The 26,824-nt window shown below is 42.7% G+C and overlaps 1 protein-coding gene across 2 annotated transcripts in view; it reads right to left on the bottom strand.

Moving 5' to 3' along the window:
* Positions 1-1,678: 1,678 nt before the first annotated feature.
* The window catches only part of pi4kb (phosphatidylinositol 4-kinase, catalytic, beta), a gene marked incomplete at its 3' end in the record, with an annotated part of 60,967 nt that continues 35,821 nt past the window's right edge, over positions 1,679-26,824 (bottom strand). For both annotated transcript variants that reach the window (XM_084336511.1, XM_084336512.1), the window contains 7 exons: positions 24,701-24,810; positions 24,226-24,330; positions 23,947-24,070; positions 14,635-14,900; positions 10,686-10,818; positions 3,108-3,228; positions 1,679-1,860 (listed from right to left, as the gene is read on the bottom strand). In XM_084336511.1, coding sequence (XP_084192637.1) covers positions 1,679-1,860; positions 3,108-3,228; positions 10,686-10,818; positions 14,635-14,900; positions 23,947-24,070; positions 24,226-24,330; positions 24,701-24,810 — 1,041 coding nt within the window. The remainder of the gene's footprint in view (positions 1,861-3,107; positions 3,229-10,685; positions 10,819-14,634; positions 14,901-23,946; positions 24,071-24,225; positions 24,331-24,700; positions 24,811-26,824) is intronic.

Genomic DNA, 26,824 nt, shown 5'->3' with positions numbered 1-26,824 from the left:
GGAGGGGGTTCCAGCTAAATGGGGAATACTAATTAATTAATTTAGCTATCATCTTCATCACTAGAAGTTATTACAGTGAGAGAGTGTATAACAACGATTATTCTGCTCTCTCCTCAGTTATCTAGTTATAAATCTCTGGAATCTAGATTAAATCATATGTGACATAAAATTCTTATCAAATGGGGGTCCTTACCATGAAAAAGTTTGAGAACCTTTACGTTATGGCGCTTGTGTTGTCCTATGGGTTAAACCCCACCCATTTGGTTCTCCAAGTACGTTTAAACAAACGCTAAGAAGGGACAATAGTCTTAAAAACAAGTCTTGCCTGTGATTAATGTAATTCAGCATTTGTAGCTGTGCCAGAGTGCAAAGTGTCAAACACAACATCTGCATTTGCTATTAGCTAGCGTTAGTGCTACTATTGGCTACAATTAGAGCTAATGTTAGCTACCATTAGAGCTTATGTTAGCTACCATTAGAGCTAACGTTAGCTACCATTAGAGCTAACGTTAGCTACCATTAGAGCTAATGTTAGCTACCACACTTAAAATCTGAAGATCAAAACAACCGCAACGACTTTAGACCAAACGTTAGCTTATGTTAGTAGTGAAAATGTTGACCTGGCTTCCTTGCTCTAGTCTAGAATGAGAAGACCAGGCTGGAACAGCAGCGCTGTAGAACCATCGCTGTTCCAAATGCTGTGTTCAGACACACTGATGACATTCCAGTAGCTGGCTAACAAGCAGTACGCTAATGCAAGGACTTACCCTAAGAATCAATTCAACCCTTGTACTGAAGAGCCATATATATGTTTTGAATTATTTTGTATACCAGGCCTCTATTGGTAATTTTTAATGTAATCAGTATCAGCAGATATTGAATATCGATATTGGTTCGCTTACATTACCATCTTTCTCTAGGCTCTAGCAGGCTTTATTCTGACGCTAGATAAATGATGGCATCAATGCATGCTAGCTCACCTGGAAAGGGGTTAAATAGTGCTACAAATGTCATGGAAATACTGCAATGTACAATAGTACAACTGTAGCAATATGTTAGCAATTTCAAACCTAGCTGTCATAAACCAACTAAGCTAGTTAGCTAATATAGCTAACATTAGTCATCTTAAATTCAGCAATTTTGTGTCTTATTTGTTATTATTCAATTGTTGTATTTTATCAGATGTAATTAATTTAATTTCATCCCTGCTCTCTAAATATCGGTATTGGCCATTGAAAACCCCATATCAATCTACCACTAGAATAAATTAACAATGCATCAAGAATGAATCAAGTGAGCCAACTTATTTAATTTCAAAAGTTAATGATGAATGAAATTAATTCGTCTCCCAGTGCTAAACGTCTTCTAGTGGGACGTTGGAGCTGTCATACCGTTCCAGGCTCTAGCACAGTGTGATGCAGTGCAGTGAACTTGCCCTTGAGGGGAGAGGCCTGGATGGAGCCAGACAAGACATTGTTGAGACCTTTGTCCCGACACACACACACACACACACACACACACACACACACACACACACACACACACACACACACACACACACACACACACACACACACACACACACACACACACACACACACACACACACACACACACACACACACACACACACACACACACACACACACACACACACACACACACACACACACTGTGATCACATGATGCCGTTGGTGAGGTACTGGAAGCCGTCGTACAGCTTGGTGGTGATGGAGCGCATGGAGCCGTCGACCATCTGCTCCACCAGGACCTGGAGCTGCTCCTCTGTCAGGGACATGTGAAAACGCTCCTTCAGACCACGGATGGTGCTGGAGCCATGGAAACATGGTAACTGAGTGCCTGGAGAGGAGGAGGAGGAGGAGCGAAAGCCATAAGTTCTGAGTCAACTAGCCTGGTGAATGTCTTCCTATTCACCTTGCATGGTTAAGTAAAGCTCATGTTATACTCAAACGTGAAAGTCTCACCACGCCGCTAGCGCCCAATTCAGAGACAATCTTTAGAGACAACAGACTGACTACCTTTAGAGACAACAGGTGGACTACCTTTAGAGACAACAGACTGACTACCTTTCAAAACCACTCTCAAAGAGCACCTACGAGAGACTGCAATTCGAAACTGGCCCCTGTAAATGTCCTAACGCAACACCCTCCAATGTACAATAAATGTCCTATTAAACCCAATAATACACGAGACCCTCTTCTTGGGACCAAGTAAGGTTTCGTTGATAATCCAATGTACAGTTACCCCCCCCCCCACCGCCTGTATGATGTTCAGAGACAAGAGACTACCTTTATGGTTATGTATGATGTTCAGAGACAACAGACTGACTATCTTTAGGGTTATGTATGACTTCAGAGACAACAGACAGACTATCTTTAGGGTTATGTATGACTTCAGAGACAACAGACAGACTATCTTTAGGGTTATGTATGATGTTCAGAGACAACAGACAGACTATCTTTAGGGTTATGTATGATGTTCAGAGACAACAGACAGACTATCTTTAGGGTTATGTATGATGTTCAGAGACAACAGACAGACTATCTTTAGGGTTATGTATGACTTCAGAGACAACATACAGACTATCTTTAGGGTTATGTATGATGTTCAGAGACAACAGACAGACTATCTTTAGGGTTATGTATGATGTTCAGAGACAACAGACAGACTATCTTTAGGGTTATGTATGACTTCAGAGACAACAGACAGACTATCTTTAGGGTTATGTATGATGTTCAGAGACAACAGACAGACTATCTTTAGGGTTATGTATGATGTTCAGAGACAACAGACAGACTATCTTTAGGGTTATGTATGATGTTCAGAGACAACAGACAGACTATCTTTAGGGTTATGTATGATGTTCAGAGACAACAGACAGACTGTCTTTAGGGTTATGTATGATGTTCAGAGACAACAGACTATCTTTAGGGTTATGTATGATGTTCAGAGACAACAGACTATCTTTAGGGTTATGTATGATGTTCAGAGACAACAGACTGACTATCTTTAGGGTTATGTATGACTTCAGAGACAACAGACAGACTATCTTTAGGGTTATGTATGGCGTTAGGGTTATAACAGACCTTGCTGCATAATCTCCACTATCTGGATGACCTTGTCCATGTGTTTCCTGGCTGCTATCAAACCCTGCAGCATCAGCATCTTGTAGTAGTTGAACATGTCTCCGTCCTGACCGCCCATCACCTGTGTGAGAGAGAGAGAGAGAGAGAGAGAGAGAGAGAGAGAGAGAGAGAGAGAGAGAGAGAGAGAGAGAGAGAGAGAGAGAGAGAGAGAGACAGAGAGAGAGACAGAGACAGAGCGAGAGAGACAGACAGAGCGAGAGAGAGAGATGTTTTAACCTAAATCATACTTGGATTTTCCAACTCTCAGAGATTTCAGAGCTGGATGTGTGAAAGAGGCTCTGAATTCTGAGCTTCAGATTCTAAACTATTTATCAATTCATTTCTAAACTTCAAGTGGAGAGTTTCAGCTCCAAACCTGTTCCAGGCCCACTCATTGTCCAGTTACGGATGCCTAGCTACCTGTGGGCCTAGCTACTTTTGTGCCTAGTTACCTTTGGCGCTAGCTACCTGTGGGCGGCGTGGCTCAGGGGTAGAGCGGGTTGTCCAATGATCCAAGGGTTGGTGGTTCGAATCCCACTCAAGCCCATGTCCATCCCACTGCCGTTGTGTCCTTGGGCAAGACACTTAACCTACTTGCCTCGTATGAATGTGTATGCATGTGAATGAATGTTGGTGGTGGTCGGAGGGGCCGTAGGCGTTGATTATTCGCCACGCTTCCGTGAGTCTGCCTCAGGGCAGCTCTGGCTGCAATTGTAGCTTACCACCACCGGTATGACTGTGTATGAACGAATAATGGACTCTGTGAAGCGCTCTGGGTCAGTGAAAAGCGCTATATAAATCCAAGTCATTATTATTATTATTATTACCTGTGTGCCTAGCTACCTGTATGCCTAGTTAACGGTTTTTGCGTAGCTATGTGTGTGCCTAGTTAATGGTTTGCGTAGCTATGTGTGTGCCTAGTTAATGGTTTGCGTAGCTAAGTGTGTGCCTAGCTATGTGTGTGCCTAGTTAACGGTTTGTGTAGCTAAGTGTGTGCCTAGCTAAGTGTGTTCCTAGTTAACGGTTTGCGTAGCTAAGGTCGCTTTCACATATAGTTTTGGTGGACTTGGTGCGGTTCTGGTGGTGAAGTTGCAACATTGTTGCATTCTTCATTTGGTTCGCCTGCGTTCACATAGCAATCTGTCAGGCGCACCAAACTATCTGAACAATGTCACGTAGTCGAAAAGGGCGCTCGTCTATTGGACAGTGGAAATGTGTGTGTGGCTGCGAGCCCGTGTGTGTGTCTGTGTGTGGACTGCGAGCTCTGTCTGACTCCAGATCAGCGGAGGCGAGTTGTTCTATTGAAGCCGATTACCACCATCCTCTCGCTAAACAACTTGTACACCACGTTGTTATATATATATAATAATAACAATATAATAAGCCGCGTTTTTTCTTCCTTCTTCCCAAGATGCACAGTTAGATATATAGATAGATAGAGAGATAGATGCAGTGTGCTTGTTTTGCATTGAATGCTGCGAGCAGTGGTAATAAGCACTTCCTATATTTGGTTCGTGTTTGGTCCGATGAAGCGAACCGAGACCTACGTTTTCAGGCGGACCAGAGTTCGCCTGTTTGGTCCGGCGGACCGAGTTCGACCGCATTCACACAAACCCGAAAAACCGGACTATCGAATTCTGGTCCGATAATCCGGACCAAACAGCCCCTGTCTGAAAGCGACCTAAGTGTGTGCCTAGCTAAGTGTGTGTCTAGCTAAGTTTGTGCCTAGCTACCATTCTAAGTTGTTTGTCCTAACGCTACTGTTGTCCTGAAGCTACAAAGAGGCTTTATGTTTAGCCAACATTACTTGGTGTTTTGCACCACAGTGCAACCATTGAAACAGCTGTAAACGTTTGTCTTTTCCAAGCAATTGGAAATTCTAGTTGCCATTTCCATTTCGTATTCCACTTTTGTTATGTATTCAAATAATTTGGCCCCACGCTTCTGTGTTTACTGGAGTGATTCAACCTGGATGATACCCTTTCTCCTGTGTTTACTACAGTCAATCAACCTGGGCCCTATTCCCCGTACCTGGTTCAACTAAGTCGATCAAAAGTCCCATTAGCCAGATTAAATTAACCCGATGAATAAATCCAGGCTTTCCCTGTTCCTCGAAGGCGGTTTCACTCTCGTTAATTCGAACCAGACTTGATACTTGCGCGCGGCCGCCTCACCTGAAAAGACAGCAGGTGTCGATCGCAGAAATCCTGATTTTCTAACGGCATTGTTTGATTGATTGATAGAAAACTTTTTAACAGATTGCAGAATGGGTACAATACAGTACGGCTCAATAGCCTCGTCGACAAGTTAAATGCATATCTATACGCTAATTTTAAGTCCCTTATTACCCCAATCAATCAGATTATATTTCTTTAAATGTGCCTGCTGGCAGTAGGCTTAATGGAATGAATAATCGAATGAGATCTTGCTAGCAAAAATAATGAGTTCAACTCTTTCAGAATAAGTAGATAAAAACAAGCCCAAAGAGTATCTAATTGATACGAATGAATAGATACTTTTTTTTATTTTATTTTTTATCTCCCTTTCTCCGATTTTTCTCAGTTTTCTCCCGTCCCAATTTAGTCGTTGTGCCAATTTCCCCCCCTCCCCTACCTGGTTGTTGTGCGCATGTTCTCCTACTGGTCGGTACAAGGGAACCCTGAAGTATCCGCACGCTTCCTCCGACACGTGCGGCGAAAGCCAGTGGCTCTCTTCTCACCTGGCAGCGAGGGCTCTCATTGGTGAAGTGTCACGCTGCCTTCCTCAAGTCCTGCCTCCGCAGAGCAAGCGCCCAGACCTGACCTGTAGGCGTCGCTGTCCACAACGCCAGTTTCCCACCCACGGCTTCCCTCCCCCTAACCCAGCCAAACGAGTTATTATTGCTATCAGCCCAAGCCAAGGCAATGCTGACATCGAGCCTCCACAGCTTGAAGAGAAGCGTCAGGAAGTGGCTCATGGACAGAATAGAGGAATAGTTTGAATGGGGTTCCAATCAGTTTTAACTTTTTAGTTATTGTGGGGTATACAATTTTAGCTATAGGTTATGTAACGGCCAAAATGGATTAATGTGCAGTGGATTTATGTGACCAGAAGGGGGCGCTTCTTTTATTTAAGCGTCAGGTAAACCTGTAGGAGGAGGAGTTTTGACCCGGAAAAGGGCAATGGTTTTTTGACCACACGCACAACGCAGGTCTCAGGTCGAAATGTTTGTAGTGTTATTGTGTTCATTATTATTTATCAGTTTATGAAGACATCCTGTTTGACGGTGAGGGAAAATAAACACCATTTTCCCAGTAAGCCGCCTGCATTGTGTCATTGGGACAAGGACTGTTTTTGGTATGAGACCAGGAATATAACGGCGCGTCAGCCAGTCTTAACTAAGGGATCAAGATTTCTCAGTAGCTCCGTATAGGACGGGAGCTCCTTTAATAGGTTAGTCTTCTAATGTTTTAAATGTATGTGTTTTGTGTTATTGTCGTGTTTTTGTTGTGGCCTAACAGCCCTGGGACCATGACGGAAATAAGGGTTTTACTCTCTCATGTTATCCTTTGGATCCTTGTTGTGTGTTTTTAATCCATCAATAAAATTTAATTAAATAAAATCAGACTCCGGGAGTCGAGACCGCAGCCTCTTGCATTGGTGACGAGCGCAATCTCCGCTACGCCACCTGACCGCCCTAATTAATAGATACTTATGAGGATATCTGTACTGTATGCGCTCGGCTTAGGTATCATGTACATTATATATAAATACATGCTTCTCAAAGTTTTCAAGGCGCGACCCCCAAAATAACATGTCACAGGCTTGGAGGGAGGCTATACAGTTTCACTATTAATCAGGTTTTAATCTGTTTCTGACATCATCCATACATGCTTTGAATTGATTAACCTTTGGTTTATACCAGTGACACCTCATGTTCATCATCAGATAACAGTGCTTGAACAGATAAATGCATTTTCTCAAATTCATTCATCAAAACGTCAAAGGCTCATTCAATTTCTCAAGTCACGCCCACGTCATCAAATCCGTCAAACAGCGTATCTCCTCAGACATTTTAATCCAAGTTACAATATCACAATAACGTGTGAGTGAGAGTGATACAATTCAACAATCCACAGATTCAGATTCCTCGTAATTCATATCCACAATCCACGCATAAAGACGCTTCAATTTATGCTTGAATGAAACACAATTCGGGTGCTCCGTTAATCAAATACATCCACAGCGAAGAATATGAAACGAATCAGAGCCAAACGCCTGATAGGTTTCATTCATTAAAAATATCCCCACGGGATTCACATTTGCAATGCTCCGTTATTAAAATAACCACATAGTGTGTGTTGCGACTCGCGAGCGCCGTATCCGTATAACTATGACGTGCATTATTTAGGACAAAGTAAATCCATAGGCTGAATATGATTTATTATCAGAATTTTAGGTCTATTATTTTACATTTCAAAAGCCCCCTCTAGAAAAACGAAGCACAAAAACATAATTCAGAATGGTATAATGGGATCTGTGAGGAGAGCTGGCATTTCTTTGCGAGGGCATGGCCAGTTTATCCAGCTAACCGAACTTAACCCTGCGCTGGAGCAGGTTCAAACTTTCTGATCTGTTACCATAGTGATTTAGACCAGTGGTGAGCAGCCACGGGAGGGCCGCGAGATGATAAAAAAAATTTTTGTCAGGCCACTGAACTTAGAAGCAGGCCAGGACAGTGTTTCTAGTTGTATTCTAAAATTCTATTCTATTGTATTCTAAAATGTGACTATATGGTTTTATATTAACTTAATAAATAAACAAAAACGGAAAATCTACTTATTTCAACGAACATTTCAAACTAAATAACAGATTATGCACATAAAACGCTGAAAACAACCAAAGTAACAATAGTATTTTAATGAGGCTATTATTATTATCATTATTATTTTGCAACAAGTTAGCCCTCTCATAAATAGCACACACAAAAAATCGGTCGCCTGGCAAAATAAATAAATAAATAAAAAGCGCTGCGATGTGCATTGGGCCACGGCTCTCTGACGCCTTATTTTCTGGGTCCCGGCCTGAAAAGTTTGGGAACCCCTGATTTAGACAATCGCATGTCCGGGAACCGAAAGATCTGGCTTATGTCAAGTTATCCTGAAAATTATCCGGCTAACTCAGTTAGCCAGGTACGAGGAACAGGGCCCTGGATGATACCCTTTCTCCTGTGTTTACTACAGTCAATCAACCTGGATGATACCCTTTCTCCTGTGTTTACTGTAGTCAATCAACCTGGATGATACCCTTTCTCCTGTGTTTACTGTAGTCAATCAACCTGGATGATACCCTTTCTCCTGTGTTTACTACAGTCAATCAACCTGGATGATACCGTTTCTCCTGTGTTTACTGTAGTCAATCAACCTGGATGATACCCTTTCTCTTGTGTTTACTACAGTCAATCAACCTGGATGATACCCTTTCTCCTGTGTTTACTGTAGTCAATCAACCTGGATGATACCCTTTCTCCTTTGTTTATTGGAGTCAACCTGGATGATACCCTTTCTCCTTTGTTACTAGGGCTGCAACTAACGATTATTTTGGTAGTCGACTAATCTGTAGATAATTTTTTCGATTAGTCGACTAATCTAACGATTATTTCTGTCACACCCTCCATCTCTGCTTCCTGTGGGCGCGGCTCCTTTTCCGGGCTCTTAGCAGACTTCTTAGCTTAACATAACAGACCGACAGTAAGTTTGGGGGAACTAATGGGATAACTGGGGTTGCAACAAAAGTGCAACTAGGGCTAAAAACACAATGAAATAAAATAATAATAATAATAATAATAATAATAATAATAATAATAATAATAATAATAATAATAATAATAATAATAATAATAATAATAATAATAATAATAATAATAAATAATTAAGGCTGTCAAAGTTAACGCAGTATTAACGCGTTATCGCCCGATTCTATTAACGCCACTTTATTTTTAACTCACTAATAACTTTTTCAAAAAAGATTTTTTTTTTTTAGACTTCACTCAGGTGTATAAAGTGTGTGTGTGTGTGTGTGTGTGTGTGTGTGTGTGTGTGTGTGTGTGTGTGTGTGTGTGTGTGTGTGTGTGTGATAGAGAGAGATAGAGAGGGGGGGTGAGAGAGATGAGGAAGGGGCAAGAGAGAAAGAGAGCTGGGAGAGTGTGTGTATGTGTGTGTGTGTGTGTGTGTGTGTGTGAGAGAGAGAGAGGGGGGGGGGGGCGGGGGGGTGAGTTCTCAGCCCTTGTATGGGTTAATGTAACAAGTTCCTAATGTTTTCTTTCCCCTATTATTTCATGCACTTTATTCATTGTTTTAAATAATTATTTTCTTTTAAGTTATTTTGTGCATCACTCTGTTTTGAATTTGATGCAAATTTGCAATGCATGAGGGTCATCCTTTTGTGTTAAATGGCTGCATAAAGCAAGAATTTGTTGACTCATGTTGATAAGAGTATTAAAACTTGAAAAATATCAGTTTATGGTAAAAAAAAAATGCGATTAAATTGTGATTAATCGCGAGTTAACTATGGACAATCATGCGATTAATCGAGTTAAATATTTTAATCGATTGACAGCACTATAAATAATATATCCTTCTTAGCAGACTTCTTAGCTTAACATCCCAGGGAACTAATGGGATAACTGGGGATGTTGTTTGCTCCTGACAAGAGTCTCAAAGTCTGGGGTGATGGTAGACAAAGCAACTCTGAGGTCATGCTCAATGTCCAATCTGTTCCTCTGATTTGTCTTCAGCTGGACCAGAGATAAACAAAGATACACAAAGATAGGTAGTGCAAAAAAAAAAAGTATATACATTTTTAATTTTTTAATTTATTTATTTATATATCTTTCATACGACGCATCGACGCAAAAATTCTGCGTCGACGAGTTTTTATGATGGACGTCTTCGATTATGTCGACTAATCGTTGCAGCCCTATTTGTTACTGTAGTCAACCTGGATGATTCAAGATTCAAGATTCAAGATTCAAGAGTTTTAATTGTCACGGCATACAGGTATACAATGAAATGCGGCTGGTCTTGCCCGCGACGATGTGCAATACAGTGGTACAACATATAATAGAATCCAATAAAATACAGTGGTACAACATATTAATAGAATCCAATAAAACAGTGCAATAAACAGGTACATGGTGTGCCATCTCGGTATCTGTACATTAGTATTTACAGAGAATATAGGACATGCTAGTTAGCTTTAGTAGTGCAATACACTGTTCCTGATGTTATACTATTTTAAGTGGCCTTTCCTCTGGCCATAAGTGTGCGTGTGTGCGGCCTACCCTTTCTCCTGTGTTTACTGTAGTCAATCAGCCTGGATGATACCCTTTCTCCTGTGTTTACTAGAGTCATTCAGCCTGGATGATACCCTTTCTCCTGTTTTTACTGTAGTCATTCAGCCTGGATGATACCCTTTCTCCTGTGTTTACTGGAGTCATTCAGCCTGGATGATACTCTTTCTCCTTTCTTTAACGTAGATAAAACGTAGTAAGCTACTCACATCCACAAACTCGGAGGTGAGCTTGAAGGCGGAGGTCTCGAAGCCCAGGTTGCGCGGTGAGCTGGAGAGGATGAAGCCGAAGTCGATGTGGATGATGTGGCCCTCGGCGTCCAGCAGGATGTTCCCGTTGTGCCTGGAGCGAGAGGGACAGAAGGAGAGGACATGATAAACAATGAGTATAAGTAGCACTGGTTAGTTGACTTCCTCTTTGGACAGAGATGTTTGAAAGTGGAACTGAGGGCGGCTGGGTGGCGCAGCCTGCGCTCGTCACCAACGCAAGAGACACCGGGTTCGAATCCGGCTGTCGGCATTGCCTCCAGCTTGGGCCGGCCGTCATACTAACTCAATTGGCAGAGTTAGCAGGTGGGAAGTCGAAGGGTGGTAGTCTGGTCGTTGTGAACAGCGACTCCTACAGGTCGGTTGGGGCGCCTCCACAGCAAAGTCAGGAAAAATGGCGGGGGCAGTGTGAGCCTCCTACACGTTACTCCTCGCCAAATGAGAGTCCGCGCTGGCAGGTGAAAAGATGTGACAGGCTGCCTAGTCCACATGTATCGGAGGGGACATGCGATGCAAGGCTTCTATCCTCCCTACAACCGGCCAGTGGGGGGCATATGCGAGCAACGATCAGGACAGGGGAGGGAGAATTGGCACGAGAGGTAAATTGGGATGGGGAGAAAAATCACAGAAAAAGGAGGAGAAAAAGTAGAAGAAAAAACTGAGATGTATTTTTGATCATAAAGAAGCAACAGCTTATTCACACTTTCGGGGCCACTCACGTATATATACGTTATTGGGCGCCAACGGTTAACACTTTCAGTGCCACTCACGAGTTTTCTCGGGTTTCCGATAGTTATGTTGAAAGCCACTCACGAGATTTCTCTGATTTTTTTTTTTAGCGATCATGAAATCATATTGCATCACGCAAGCCTACCCTAGTATACCCGAGCGCTGCCGGCGATCAGATGTGGAAAAAAGCACCCCCTATCGTCTCCCAGATGACATAAGGGATTTTGGAATGGACTCAATGAAAATGGATGGGGGAAAAAATCCTGTACTCCACATTTTCCAGTCCACTGATGCAGCCGGGGTTATCACAGTTCATTCTGGAGCCTCTGAGACCCGCGGAATCATGTACTGCACTGTACACACGTTGGATCCATACTTATCGATTTTTTCTAATGGTGATCAGGAATTGGAATATACCAGTTGGATACCATCTGATGTCAGGTAAGGAATCTATGTTATCAGTGTTAGGATAATCAGACTCATTTTGATGAAGATATAAGCTGTTTTGTGAAATGGGCTCTATCGGTTTCACTGTAACGATCCAAGAGGAAATGAACATGGCGATTATCCGTGCGCGGCTCTAATGTGCGTGCGTGCACGTATAATATTGATCATCTAGCGTTTATTTGAAAACGATTCATAAATAGGCCGACAAATATCAACGTTCTGGAATATTCCAGTAAAAGACGATTATCATAGAATGGTCCAGAATGGACTGTTTTTTACCTCAAAACGGGTGCTTTTCAAAATGCTCTCAAACGGAAATGAAGCGATAAAAAACCAATCTGCCTTGACAGCACTGACTGGAAAAGGATTCTTTGATAAGCGACGGGCAGATTAGACACATAGCCATAATTTAAAACATAGATTAGGCGATATTAAGCGTAACATTGGCGCCGATGGTGGCATTCAAAAGCTAACTCTGGCGCCACCTCGTGGCACTGAAAGTGTTAATGGCCAAAAACGTATATATACGGTTTTGGATCGTTTTCCCTTTTTTTTCGATTTTAATATCCTATTCAATGTCAGGGACCTGTATGTTGCCGTTAAAAGGCATACTGGGACTCCGAAGGTGCAGTACCGGCCAGATCCTGCTAGTAGGCAGTATCGAGAGTGCAGTAAACCCTGTTCCAGACCGGGTGTAAAACTCAAATGTCTCCTGACAGACTTTTCTAGTAATGGGAAACCTAGGGCTTCACTCGATCACATTGAATCATTTTCAGGACCCCCGACACATACTGTATGTTGTGGTGGGTTATGTCGTGGACCAGATGGGAATAGGATGGACCAGATGGTGATCAAATAATTGGAATATTATTTTTGGAATACCACTGACCACAGGACAATCCAACGTCAATTTCAGCTTGATCGTGCATGGTTTTCATACCCATCCCCCTGATCGGCGTGTGTTGTGGTAATAACGAATGCCGTTATTGGCAATGAATTCATCAGAAACGACCCCCCCCCCCCTTTCATGATGAAACATAATACCTATCATATGCATTTGATTTAAAAATAATAGCATGTCCAGGGACGAAACGCCAATGGTTTTAGTAGAATTCACGTTGCGCCCTATAGCCAGCCTTCCAGGAATTAGCCCGGATCATTCAGAAATTAATCATATTCACCATGGGATAACGTGTGAACATATTCATGAAAATATTTATTCTTTTTTGCATCAAATGACCATGGTATTGTATCCATAGCTATAATATAAAATATAGATTTAGCTCTACAAACAACGTGACGCACAGTGAAACTATGTAATGAAAACCTGGCCGTGCTATACAGTAGCTAGATGGGGAAATCGAATGGCCCCGAATGTGTTAATGAAATATGATTGATAAATACCGGCGATAGGACATTTAAGAAGCCAGGAAAACTGATTGTCACACTAATCAAAACGGGCTGACCAGCTGACCTGATTTCATCAAGTAACCCCCATCAGGTAAACAAAAGACTCATTCAGAACAAGTTCACCAGAGAGAACCCCCACAGAGACCAAACCCATTTGGGGTTTGGTGAACAGGAAGGTAACCTGATTAGCAGACAGACAGCCACACACACAATACCTCACAAACACACAATCTACACATAGCAATAACTACACATTTTCATATACACTCACACGCAAGCTCACACAGAGACAGAGCAATATTTGGCAATTTGTTTGGCTTTTCTTTTAGACATTGCAGCAATTCTCAGACCGGTCATGGTGCTTTTGTATACATGGCCAAGACTTCCGAATACAAGTACACTATATCTACACCTATACCCAAGGTCGGCCATCACACTGAGCAGTGGTTGGTATTTGATATACTTGTCCCGGAAGGCCTGGTCCATGTACAGATCAAAGGTACAGCCTACTTCTATGACCAGCACCTCCCTGTGGCTGGTGTCAACAAAAACAACATCCAGTGTATTTGGTATGTTAGCAAAGACATCGTTGGTAAAGCCAAACTACTCTGGTTGCACTCTGGCATGTTTGTGCATTGCTGCACTAGATGGTGATATGTTCCGTACCGCATCAGACACAATGTCCACAATACGGTCATGACAAGCGATGTACAGGTGTTTGTATGCATTACATCCGTTTGTTATGTGTGCAATGGATTCTAGGTGTTGTGAATCCTGATGGTTTAAACAGAATGGACTGTGAGTTTGAGGATACCAAGTGGATAGATTGTATTTAGTGGGTAATACCTGCAGTCTTGCTTTGATGGTAAATTTTTAAACATCCTCACCAACAGCGGCGTTCTTAAACACTGAGTGTGAGACTGAGTGGTCAGCAAACTCCAAACAAGCTAGCTTTCCCTGTAATCTGAGTCCACACCAGTGCTGCCTGATCTCAGACTGCTTCATGCTAAGCAGAACCCTCAGTTCGACAGTCTCTTCCTGCGGTGTTGTGATGTTGGCCTTCACAACCACACAGGGGTCTGTGATAAGTTCGTCGGTCGGTCGGTCGGTCGGACAGACAGACAGACAGACAGACAGACAGACAGACAGACAGACAGACAGACAGACAGACAGACAGACAGACAGACAGACAGACAGACAGACACGCAGACAGACACGCAGACAGACAGACACGCACGCACTTGGCCTGTGTGTCTGGCCTGTGTGTCTGTCTCTCTCACAGAGCAGCCTGGCCTGTGTCTCTCACCTGTCTTTGACCTGCAGCAGGTAGCAGATGAGGCAGTACCCGGCACAGCTCTGGACAAAGTTCCTCTGCGCGGTGAGGAAGGCCTCGGTGGTCGGGCTGCCGTGCTCCTGCAGGAAGTAGTCGAGCAGCGACAGCTGGCTCTGCTTCTTCACCTGGTGGATGGACACGGCGTTCACCACCGGCTCAATCATGCCGCTGTCCGACGAGATCACCAGGATCTTGTAGGGCTTTATCCACAGGGGCACACGCTCCTGCTCCCAGATGATCTGAGGGGGGGGGGGGGGGGGGGCAGATCACATGGGATTTAGTTAACGTTGCACTGGGGGGCTTTAACCTCTGATGAGTCTAAATAAAGTATGATACATCTTCAGTGTTACAGCGATCATATTGTGTATTTGTGGGACCTGGTGGCCATGAGCAGTATTGCCGGTGTGTTTTCAATACATTTACAGATCATTACAACTTTGCCAAATCCAAAAGTGAAACTCAACACGGAGGGATATGAACATGGCAAGAGGTTACATGAGGAAGGAAATGTATTCAGCTGCTAGATTATAGAACACTATTTGTCTGGGTGAAAAATGTGAATATAAACAAACGCCAGCTGTTTACAAGAAAACTTCAGATATCTTTATTGTGGAAAAAAAGCATTATTTCCCTGTTCAATCTCAGACAAAACAAAAGCAATATGGGAACTGTGGTGAGTATTTCACTATTGGAATAGATGGAAATAGAATGAGTGACTCATTTAGTCAGCAATGGTCATACATGTCCCAGACCACCGCTCTACCCCCTGGTCATACATGTCCCAGACCACCGCTCTACCCCCTGGTCATTAGGGCTGTCTTAAATACTTCAAAGCTTCGTTCGATGGGCATGGGCTTCGAATATGAAAAAAAAATTGAATATATATTTTTTTAAAGTCATTTTTTTATTTTTCTTTGCTAAATCAACTCTGCCTCTCTTTGTTAACCCATTCTCTGCCACCACTTTGACCATCCTAAACCATCCTCTGCCAGCGCTATTTGTCTATGGAGATGTTCACCTTCTTTGCAGGGCTATAACTTTTTTAATTGTATTGCTAAATTGACATTACTATGGCCCATTCAACATCAATTATCTATCGTTCAGGATGTAGGAATGTTTTACTTTTTCATTCACACACTCATACTAAAATACCGTCTAGAGTATAAATATGTTTTTATCGTTTTCTGCAGTATTTCATAGAACGTGAGATATAGGCATAAATGCATATATTAGATTATCAAATGCAGTTTGATACCGATCCATGCTATATTAAAAATTTCAACTGTACATGGTCCTAAACGTCATGACTGATCATCTGCGGGTGAACGGAGGGGGGGGGTCGTTTATAATTCAATGACCGACGTTAAATGATTTATGTAGTATGGGTGATATATTGATCAGAGCAGTTTGTATCGAAAATGATAAAGAAAAACGCTGAAACTCATGTGTCTCCTCGTAGCGTTGGGCGATGAGAGTGGAGCAAACAGATCCCAATTATGTGATGTTGATCGATGCGATCCATTTCCGGTTTGTATATTACTAATACACGTCCAAATCATGTAGATTATTGAGTTATGGCAAAGATCCATATCCACAGTGTCTGTATTGAGCCCCGGGACGATAAACGAGTGGCCGGACGAAATTAGGGGACGGACCGAGCTGCAACGGGCACTTCCGGTTTGGCAACTCGCCGATCGGCCACCAGGTGGCAGTATTGAAACGTTGCAGAGTTGTGCGGAGTCCTACAGCATCAGCCAAGACTCTGTGGGTGAAATATGAATACCATGATGAAAATATGAAATATTGATATCAAAAAGCCTTACAGCGTTATTGGCAGACAACGCATGGCGGAGAAACACGCCTTAACACGGTATTGGCAGAGAATGGGTTAATTACAACAAGCAATGCTGTTTGTTATTTAAGATGAGGTCGGACTCTGCACTGACAGATTTGTGTTCATTGTGCTGCTTTTATAAAGCCTCAAATGACGGCTTACAATATTTCATGAAAGCAAAGTGTTTCGTTTGTCTAAGATTTAAAAAGGTTTAAACTTTACAGCACTGACAAAGTTGAACAAAGTGCTGTACAAGTCCCACAACATTAAAAAAAAATATATTAAAAAATATATATATTATTATAACATCGTTATTTATTATTATTATTTTTTTTAATCTCGAAGCTTCGAATTAAAATCGAATCTCGGCCCCGAAGCTTTGAATTCCAAAAAAAATTCGAAGGTCAGCCCTACTGGTCATACATGTCCCAGACCACCGCTCTACCAGCACGTTACCCCCCTTCCTTCTGGCCGCAGGTATAGACTTTGACTTTCCCACAGCCATACAAGCTTTAAATAAGTAACCTCTTAAATTATGTGAAATCCAGTCTGTGGTATAAAGACAATCCATGTATTTGTCTCTGCTCTGTGACCCCTGTAATTAAGTGTTCCTGTAAATCCTGTGTTTTGTATAATTCTGCATGTCATACTTGTTGTGTTTATCGACAAATCTACTGTGGAAAATAACTTCCTCCTGAGGACAAATAGAACTATCTATCTACAGTATCTATCTATCTATCTATTTACAGTATCTATCTACAGTATATATCTACAGTATCTATCTATCTACAGTATATATCTACAGTATCTATCCATCTACAGTATCTATCTATCTACAGTATATATCTAGTATCTACAGTATATATCTACAGTATCTATCCATCTACAGTATCTATCCATCCAGGGCTTGACATTAACTTTTTGAGCCATTTTACTTGTCCGAAGGCTAAACCCACTTGTCCGAAATTTACTTGTGAAAATAAAAGCCTATTAAAAAATTCATAAAACCGACAAGAGATTTGGACAATTAATATGATTTAATAACTTAGTCAGGCACATTTTATAACAAACAGTCTGGCATAAAACACCATTCGATTGCATACCTAAAGTAATTAGCTACAGGTATTTATAATACTTTATACTTATAGCACATGCATAAGATGGTCTCTTTTGAAAGGTAACATTCTGAAGTTTCTTACACAAAAAAGATAAATCACTTTGGGTGCTAATAAAAAATATCATGCTATGTAATCATGTTAAACATTCATGTTTAAAAATATCACTTTGTGGGCGCCCCAGTGGCGAACCACATAGCGTGCTCAGCCGCGACACGGCCGACCCGGGTTCGACTCCCGAACCCGTCGTTATTTGCCGAATGTCTTCCCCCCACTCTGTCTCCCATTCCTCATCTGTCTCTCTCTACTGGACTGCCCAGTAGCAATAAAGCGATAAAACGCCAAAAAAAAAATCTAAAAAGAAAAATTAAAAGAAAATATCACTTTGAGTGCTAATGTAAAAGAGAAACAGGTTTGAACACACTGAAATAAAATAGTTGCTCCTTACTTTTGTGTTCTGAGAGGTAGGAGCTGGAAAACATAACGGTTCCATAGCCTGAAAACTTAATCATACAGGTCCAAAGTTTATAAAAATCCCATGGAAAATCTGTGTATTTTGTAATGTGTGTACCGCAATAATTCCAAAATGGTCGTCCGCTGCCATTCATTCAGAATAATTGAAAGGCGGCACATTTTGGCTGCCTCCAAATGAGTTTACGAAACTAAATGAAAAATAAGTCTTGTGCCATAATACTGATTGATCACTCCTCCAGCTCATCTTCACTCCCCATCAACACCAGCTCATCCTCCTCATCTCCCCTCTGTCTTGACGACCAGGGGTTAAACCCTGGTCTACGCCTGCGCAGGCTTGATGTCCACCATCGCTGGGCAGCTGAGGCTGCATCAAAGTCTTCCAGAGCGGGACCTTGGATGGAGATGAACATGAGCCTCTGGAGTTGAGCGGTGGTAAGGCTTGACCTCCAGTCGGTCTTGACTCGCTTCATTGTAGAGAAGCCACATTCGCACACTGCAGTGGAGACCGGGAGAACCATATAGATCTCCATCAGATGACATAAGCAGCGGAACATGGCTCTCCTCTCCTCTGGGAATACAATGAAACAAAAATATATGAATTAATTTCCTTCAAGAAATTCTACTTTCTGCTTTTTTTTGTAACTTTTAAAATACACACTTAACATTATACTGACACACACCTGATTGCAGGACACTGAGAAAAATGTCCCTCATTGGAACAGCTGACCGCCTGAGAGCGAAGCTCTTATACTGGGCATACTCGGCTATAACCTCCTCTGGTGTAATCCCTGCCTTGACCAAGAGCTCCTTGTAAAATCCAGATAGGCTCTTCATTTCTTCCTGACCATGCTGAGTGAAGGTCTCTCTTGCCAGTTGCCACAGCATCAGTGTGGTCATACTTGGGCCAGCAAGAGGGATCTAGTGCCCTGAACTTAGCTACTATGCTGTCTTGATGCAAGTCCTTCAGACGCTCATCCAAGTGACTGATGACTGCATCTGTATGAGAATAAATGCACAATCACTACACTGACTTTGACACCTTTTAATACACCAGAGACTATATATATATATATTTATTTTTTAATATTTAAAAGGTGTCATACCTATCACTGCTGCCCTCTGTGGCTCAAGCGTGGAGGAGAGGGCTCAAGCGTGGAGGACGTTCGAGGCTTACCATGTCATCAAAGTGTGCCAGGGTCACAGGAAAGCTATCACACAATACCTGAAATGGTTAAAAAAATATATATATATTGTTTTAAAGTTATACAGACAACACGGTTTGTGAAAACAATTAAATAAATAAAATCTATAATATTAAATATGCCACAATACTGCACATGTAACCACTGCATCTACCTTGGCTGCACGGTGAACAGAGGGCACCCAGCGGGCCCCATGTAGCGTGGTGGGCTTCAGTACCTTCTCCTCCATGGCCTCTGCAATCATCCGGAGCTCACAAAGTGCTTTTGGAGCATAATGGTACTGCTCATAGATGCTGCATAGGGTCGCCTGAAGCTGTTGCATCTTGGGGTTTTCTTTGATTGCACTGACCACGCCCAACTCCAGACGATGAGCAATGCAATAGATGGGTATGAGATGCGGGACTTGCTCTTTGAGGCGAGTAGCAACACCAGTCCTGCATCCAACATTGACTGCTGCACCATCACTCCCAAAGCCCACCAGACGCTCCCTCCAATCCACCAAGCCAGCCACACTAAAAGCTGAACAAAAGAAAAGACATCAGCATAGATAACACAGAAGCAATAACTCCCAATACAGAAGCAATAATGAACTTATATGCTACAGTACAGTACAAATTATTTGATAAAAAAACATTTCTCACCTGCATAAACAGCTTCCAGCACACCAGCTGCATTTGCATGCTTAACGTCCTCAATTTTCAAATATGAATTGATGGGACCCTCCGTGTCCATGTATCGAACGTACACCAACTCGTTCTCTATAGGGTGGCTGTATCGGTGGCTCCATCAATCATAACTGAGAAGTATTTAGCCAATTTCAGCTTCTGCAGTAGTTTATCCAGCTCCATTTCATAAATAATAACAACAAACCTGGGGGGGAGGGGGGAGAGAGACAGCAATACAAATTGTTATGGTGTTGTTTTGGAAAGTCAGAATCAAAGCAAGACGAAAAACACTGAAATAATGCATCTTTGCTTGTTCTTTTTGACTGCCTATAAATAAAGATTTTGTGAATATCATATATATCACAAGCGGTATGATGTTGGACGCATAGCAGTTGGGAAGTTGTCCTCCCGTCCTGTTTATTAACCCATGTAGGGTTGTGAAGTGGGTGAAGGGCTGTTCTGTTCTGGCTACATAATAAGCAGCATGCATTATGTTGGTCATTTTAACCAACATTGTCTCCTCCATCCTGTGGAGCCCTGCGAGGACAGGTGGCAGTGGGGCATCAGGTCCCCTCTGTCTGGCTCTGTCTGCAGCTTCAGTAAGCTGGTGTCGCTTACTTAGAGCATGAGTTGACAAGGTATCATATCGGAAATTAATGACCAAGTTCCTTTAAACAAGGACAAGGACCTGGATTTGAAAAATGGAATGAATTAACATAATTGAACACACCCTACTGGACTATAATATACTTGCCCACTGTATTGTTAATTCATTCTAAATAGTGTATATAATTGACCACATCTGCCCAGTTGCACAGCCCTGGCCTATTCCTATATTATACTTATAATTGTACTATATCTATCTATTGAGCTATATTTAATTTTGTTTATATCCCACATAATTTTATTCAACCTCTTATACAGTCGTACAGCCCTGGCCTATATTTTATTTCATAAATAATACCATTCTATTGTGCTTAACTTAACCCATATTTAATTTTACTTTACTCCAGTAAAGTAAGTAACGTCCCAAGCAAATTCCTTGTATGTGAAAAGTATACTTGGCAATAAAGACCTTTCTGATTCTGATTAATCCCCTGGACAAGGATAAAGGTGTTTGTGTAAGTCAAAATGGAAATCCTAAACTCAAGGGTTTTGTTTACAATTGAATTGTGTGTGTGACTCAAGCCAACTCAAGTAAGATGTCATTGTAAATAACCCCATGAAAGGTTTATTCTTTTTTGAGTAATTACCTGCTTAATATTTGTGATGTTACTAGTTTCAATGTGTTGGATGGTTTTATAGAGATCTATGTCAATTAATGTTTAGGAATAATAATGTTGATTATTGCTTCCATAAGATATATTTAATTGTATTTTATTTCGTTTTAGTTTTTTTTGTTATTACAATGTGTGTTTATGCTGAAAATGTTTGAGATAAATAAAGATCAAATCAAATCTAACTGATGAAGTGATCCCTATTCTAACAAGAGAGAAAAACGTAGCTTAGCTTTAAACTCATTCATTGCTTATGTCTAGAGATTCCACCTTTGATAACTAAAGTAATGATCGTGCACTTGACGTACCTGTTATATTATATTTTGCCTTTTTAAACATGTCCCTTAGATCGCGCTGTCCTCCTGGTCGTTTGGCCATTACGATATTGATGACCGTAACTGGCTGTGCTAAGCCGACAGCTGTCACAAGACGCGCACTGACAGTATGGCCAGTACCGCGGGAATTTTTATGAAACATTCTGATATTATCGCGGGTCTTGTGCAGTAGTCTCGTGCCACTGTGCCACTGTCAATCAAGCGACCGACAGTGGCTCGAGACGCGCTGTATATTTACAAGTGCTCTCGTGACTGAGGAGAGGATGGCCCGCGGGAATTTCTATAAACATTCTGATACTTTGACGGAAGGGATGGCCGTTTTAGAAGGGGGGATGATATTGACAGTTTTTATTTCATCCCCCCTCAACTAGAGTACTAATAAATACTATGTAAAAAGATGAATTAAACAGTGATTTTACCAGCAGTAAGTTGTAAGCCACTTCAATATAAGGGGATCCGTTGGGCGGCTACGTGGCGTAGTGGGCAAGGCGCTCGCCACGAATGACGGAGACGCTGGGCTTGCCTGTTCGAGCCCAGCGCTCCACATTGCTTTCAGTTTAGCTGGTCGTTCATACTAATACACATTGGCCGTATTAGGGGGTGGGAAACTGATGGGTGGGGATCGGGCGTTGTGGACAGCGACTCCTACAGGTCGGTTGGTGCGCCTGCGCAGTAGAATCAGGAAGTGTCGGGGGCAGCGTGAGCCTCCCACGCGTTACTCCTCGCCACTGAGAGATCGAGCTGCGCAGGTGAAAAGATGCGACTGCTGTTACCTCAAGTACCGGAGGGGACTTGTGCTATGTATGACTTAGTCCACATTGCAGCCGGCTTGTGGGAGGCAAGAAACAGCGTTTGTGACAGGGGAGGGTTGAATTGGATGATACGAAATTGGGATGGGAGAAAATATAGAAAATGGGAGAAAAAGTGGATAAAAAAAAATATATATATATATACGGGGATCCGTTACAGTCATTATTATCTGAATTTCATTGCTACACAAACGGTCAATAATTTCCAGCGTCAGTCGGATTGATGATCTAATGTTTTACACACAACGATAACCATTTTTACATAGCAGCAGCTTGCTCTAGCACAGTTATTAATGTCTCGAGTCGTGACCGTTAGCTTGTGAGAACGTTAGGAATAGTCTGCCTATACGTTTTACACTATAGTAAAATCAAATCACGGAAGACTCGATATCTGATCATCAACATAACCACTCCTTCCTCTGTCCACTCCAATAACACAACAACCGACCTAATAATAACGTCGACATCAATAATATCATTATGAACACATTAAATAGTTTACGTTAGCTAGATAACATTATATAGCATTTAAGTTAGCAACGTTTGTCAACTGTGAACGTCAGTCAGGATAACTAGCTAGACTACACAGTTCAGTTTATTTCGAATCTCATCATCTTCACACATCAGGTAAATAGTAAATTATCTAACGTTAGCAAAAAATAAATGTTTTCACTTACGTGTCTGCAATGTCGGGCAAACTACGGCAGGTTGAGCAGTACATCATATACTCTTCTCCTGCTTCTTCGGTGTACCGGAGCCAAGGAAACTTTTCGGTCCATGATGGAAGGAAGTTTCTTTTGCGTTTTGGTTCATAATCTAATTTGGAGGCAGCCGATTTTTCAGGATCTCGCCTAGGTCGCTTTCCTGGGGCTTGGTTCGCTTTTGGCGCCTGCAGCCAGGACATCTTGAACTCATCACTCACTGACTGGATATCGCGGAGAGATGAGGCGCGAGCGGGACAGCGCACACACACCAGCCGCGCTCGTGTTCGCAGCAATTTCCCGCGGGTCAAATATTTCTACCAATCACTGCAGTCATAATATTGACATGCAGGTACGGAGATTGCGACACTGCGAGACAGGCACTTCAGATGGAATAACGTTACTATTTAGTTTGGGTGATTCCCCCCCCCCAAAAATGCACTTGTCCATTCGGACAAGTTAAACTTTATTATACTTGTCCGAATTTTTTTTTTTACTTGTCCCGGACAATCGGACAAGCCTTAATGTCAAGCCCTGCCATCCATCCATCCATCCATCCATCTGTGTGTGAGCTAGGTGAAATAGAAAATGAGGTAATTTGTTTTTGTTTTACATCATGAGGATGTAAGCGAAGTACTTTTTAGTAATATGTCCTCCATTTATGTTGATTTCTTTGAGCTGGAGGAATATGAACTGTCTGTCTGTCTGTCTGTCTGTCTGTCTGTCTGTCTGTCTGTCTGTCTGTCTGTCTGTCTGTCTGTCTGTCTGTCTTGTCTGTCTTGTCTGTCTGTCTGTCTGTCTGTCTGTCTGTGTCTGTCTGTCTGTCTAATAAAGGACCAGGCCCTAGCTCTCCCCGGGGAGCTGTGATGTTACCTGGAGCTGCTTGAGGACTTGGAAGGCCAGAAGCTCCTGCCGGAGGTCATCTCCACACTTCACTATCACCGACAACAGTCTCCAGTAAGGCAGGTGACCGTAGGGGGAACCTTCCCTGATTCGCCTAGAGGGGAAGGGGATGGAATAAAAAGACCAAATTCACACCACAAAAAAAAAGTAGTCTGAGCAACTGAAAATCAAACTTCTTCATTTAATCATTGACTTCTCCTGCTTTAGGACTGTAGTCCAGAGCCTGTTCTGTGAGGGTTAGTTACTCACTGGACCTTCTCATGCCAGGGTTCTTTGAGGGCCACAGCTGACGGGTCCTCAGGGTCCCTCCTGAAGGTGGTGGGGGTGTGAGCCAGCTGCTCAGAGAGCCTCCGCCTACCGCGTTGTAGAAGATATACACATTGTTACACACCATGATAAGAGCTACACTTACCACAGCTCTACTGTTAGATTAGAACCACAACATGCACCTGGGAATGCATCAGAATATCCTAATAACTGTGTGTGTCTGTGTGTACTGTGCGTGTGTGTCTGTGTGTACTGTGTGTGTGCGAGTGTCCTTGTGTGTACTGTTGTGTGTGTGTGTGTGTGTGTGTGTGTGTCCTTGTGTGTACTGTGTGTGTGCTTGTGTGTACTTTGTGTGTGTGCTTGTGTGCTTGTGTGTACTGTGTGTGTGTGTACTGTGTGTGTGCTTGTGTGTACTTTGTGTGTGTGCTTTGTGTGTACTGTGTGTGCGTGTGTAGACCTGATGTCTCCAGCAGCGATGAAGATGGGTTCCTTGCTCTCCAGGCTAGTGATGCTGTCCACTGAGAACTGAGAGATGTTGTCGCAGCTGTTGGTGTGAATCTCTGGTAACTAGAGGACACACACAGGACACAGGGTTAGAACCAGGGCCTGGGGTTCAAATCCAGTGTTCGCAGGTGGGGTACGAGTCCTGGTCGTTGCAATAGCGACAACAGGCCTGTATTTGTGTATTTTTAAGAAACAAACCATGCCAGCGTACTTTGATGTCAAAAGTCAGTCCAGGTCAACAGGTCTGTAACTTCCCGTTGGCAAACAAGAGAGTAGCTGATGGTAACAGTCTACATGCAGTCTGTAACGTCCCTGATGGTAACTGTAACTGAGGGGTACAATTCCCTGACTGTATTGTTAGATATGATACTTACTACCACTACCTCTTGTACTTTAGACTCTGGCCACCCAGTACTAGGTATAAATAATTATGATAAACACTCCCACCTGATGAAACGGATCCAACACAAATGTACCAAGTCGAAAGTCTGCGTTTAATAATAATACATAGCAAAAGGTATGTACAACGATCACTTAATTACATTTATGATTTGAAATAGTATGCACTTTTATGGCAAATGAGTATTCGTAGGTAGATCAATATCGAATGTCCAATCTCTGATTGCGCAGGAAGCAAATATACAACCTGGAATATTTAGGGAACAATAGCAATGATACTTGAATGATTATATAGCTGGATACACTAGGGGAAGGTTCCGACTGCTTGTAGGACAGCTGGAGGGGGGGGGTAGAGTCTGGCTGTATCCCGTCTGGCCGAGGGTATCCTGGGAGAGCCCACAGTCGTGCGACCCGGTGCCCAGCGATCCTCGATCCACAGATGAAAGCAGTTGGACTCTCTGTGGCCGGCGTCCTCCGGTCCACGATGGAGAGACGTGAGGCGACCTCGTCGTGTAGAGCGTCTTCTCACCTGTCGTCCTCTCCGGGGGGGGTATTTCCAACACACCGCAGTGTTGGCCTTTATCCATAGAATAATCAAAGTACTCAAAGCATAATCCAAGCCGGGGAAGGCTAGCCGTCGTCGGTAGAATAATCCAATATACAGGTCCACTCGCTCTTTGGCCTGGAGCTCCTCGGGTGCAGCTTCACGTGGGGTCAACCACCCTGGATAAGCGTCCAGCTGATGCCCGAAACGATGGGGGTGCTGATTACTATAGAACTCTTACCGCACGAGGCACTACATATGAATAGACTATTATTAGCTTAATAGAATACGTCCAACTCGACGATATAGTGCCAAATATGACTATTAAAATATTAATATACACGATGTCTCAATGCCGATACTGGGCCGAATTGGCCTTACTGCCCACACGTGGTTCGCGGGGAGGCTTTTGCGTCTGTCACTCTGTTGGAGGGTAAGGAACTGGACTAAAAGAAAGCTCTACTTTAATAGCGCAGTATATATACGCACTATGAACAAATAGTACCATTAGTGGTGCGGTAGACATATTCCTACGCGGAACTAGGACTTGTCCATACATGTTGAGCGGTACGATTGAACCTGGTCTGAGGGGTATGGCGACCTGGCACCAAGGTCTCGTCCAATGGTAGAATGGAGACTATTATGGGATGTTCAGTAGACTAGAAGGGATATTCAATGCATATTGTACAAGGAATATACAAGGGATATCAGGGGATATACAAATACAATTAAATATATATATATAAATAAATATATATATTCGGTTTAATCTGATCCTTCAGAACAGCCGCCCCCTAATTGGTCCCAACCCAATTAGTTAAGCAGAGACAGATTAACCGCACTGTCTACCACTCAAGGGTTCGCTGTAAGGGTCAGTCAACTCACAAAGTCATAGGGTCATGGTCATCATCGATTGTGTCTGGGAGTCGGGGCAGTTCTATGAGCCTCGCCACAGGACGGGTGTAAATGCGCCCCTGGACGAGTACTTCAGCTGCTCGGACCTTGCCATCGGCACCGGTGATCACTTTGCTTACGCGGCCAGCCGGCCACATAGCTCTGGGTAGTGACTGGTCAATAATCATGACGACTGTTCCTTCCGTCAAATTGTCTCTCTCTTTTACCCACTTCTGGCGG

Source organism: Notolepis coatsorum (genome assembly GCF_963971535.1).
Source record: "Notolepis coatsorum genome assembly, chromosome: 19".
In the NCBI taxonomy this organism is placed as follows: domain Eukaryota; kingdom Metazoa; phylum Chordata; class Actinopteri; order Aulopiformes; family Paralepididae; genus Notolepis; species Notolepis coatsorum.
Note: the sequence above shows the minus strand (reverse complement) of the source record. Positions and strands in the feature narration are given on the sequence as shown.